The 717-nt window shown below is 65.8% G+C and overlaps 1 protein-coding gene across 1 annotated transcript in view; it reads left to right on the forward strand.

Annotated features, from left to right (window-relative positions):
• KCNQ4 (potassium voltage-gated channel, KQT-like subfamily, member 4) overlaps window positions 1-717 on the forward strand; it is a 12,156-nt gene that overhangs the window by 8,528 nt on the left and 2,911 nt on the right. Inside the window, exons 7-8 of the mRNA XM_009333472.1 lie at window positions 111-213; window positions 505-636. Coding sequence (XP_009331747.1) covers window positions 111-213; window positions 505-636 — 235 coding nt within the window. The remainder of the gene's footprint in view (window positions 1-110; window positions 214-504; window positions 637-717) is intronic.

Here is a 717-nt window from a genome sequence, read left to right on the forward strand (position 1 = left end):
GGACTGGTGGGTTCCGGCTGTGGGGTCACGTTGGGGGGCTGCAGGCATTTTGAGGGGCACAGGGGGACAGCCCTTGGTCTCTGCCACCCACCCACTCTTGACACCCACAGCCGACTGCCTGCCGGAGGACAGCAGTGAGGAGAAGGCCTCCCACTGTGACCTGACCTTTGAGGACATCATGCCAGCAGTGAAGACCCTCATCCGGGCTGTTAGGTGAGACTGTCCCCTCCCGTGTCCCCCAGCATACATGCTGCCATCCCCAGCTCCTCCACAGCTCTCGGCCCTCGGGGACGAGCAGACATGTCCGGAGAGCCCCAGTCCAGCCCATGGCAGTGGCCAAGCCAGGCGGGGAGCAGGGACGGCTCCTGGCTCAGCCCCCTGTGGGGACAGGGATGAGGACCTCGGTGCTTTGCACGTGCCCCTCCCTCGCCCGCACTGGCATGGAGCCCCCAGGCACCCCCGGTCCTCCCCAGTGCCCTGCAGCCAGCCCGGGTGTCCCTGCAGGATCCTGAAGTTCCTGGTGGCCAAGAGGAAGTTCAAGGAGACCTTGCGTCCCTACGATGTCAAGGATGTCATCGAGCAGTACTCGGCCGGCCACCTGGACATGCTGGGCAGGATCAAGAGCCTGCAGATGCGGTGAGCTGCCCCAAGGTGGCGGAGGGCTCTGGGCTCCCCTGGGTCTGCCACCACTAGCCATGCCCACTGGGGGGGGTACTG

The sequence above is a fragment of the Pygoscelis adeliae genome, unplaced genomic scaffold, assembly GCF_000699105.1.
Source record: "Pygoscelis adeliae isolate BGI_AS28 unplaced genomic scaffold, ASM69910v1 Scaffold321, whole genome shotgun sequence".
Taxonomy (NCBI): domain Eukaryota; kingdom Metazoa; phylum Chordata; class Aves; order Sphenisciformes; family Spheniscidae; genus Pygoscelis; species Pygoscelis adeliae.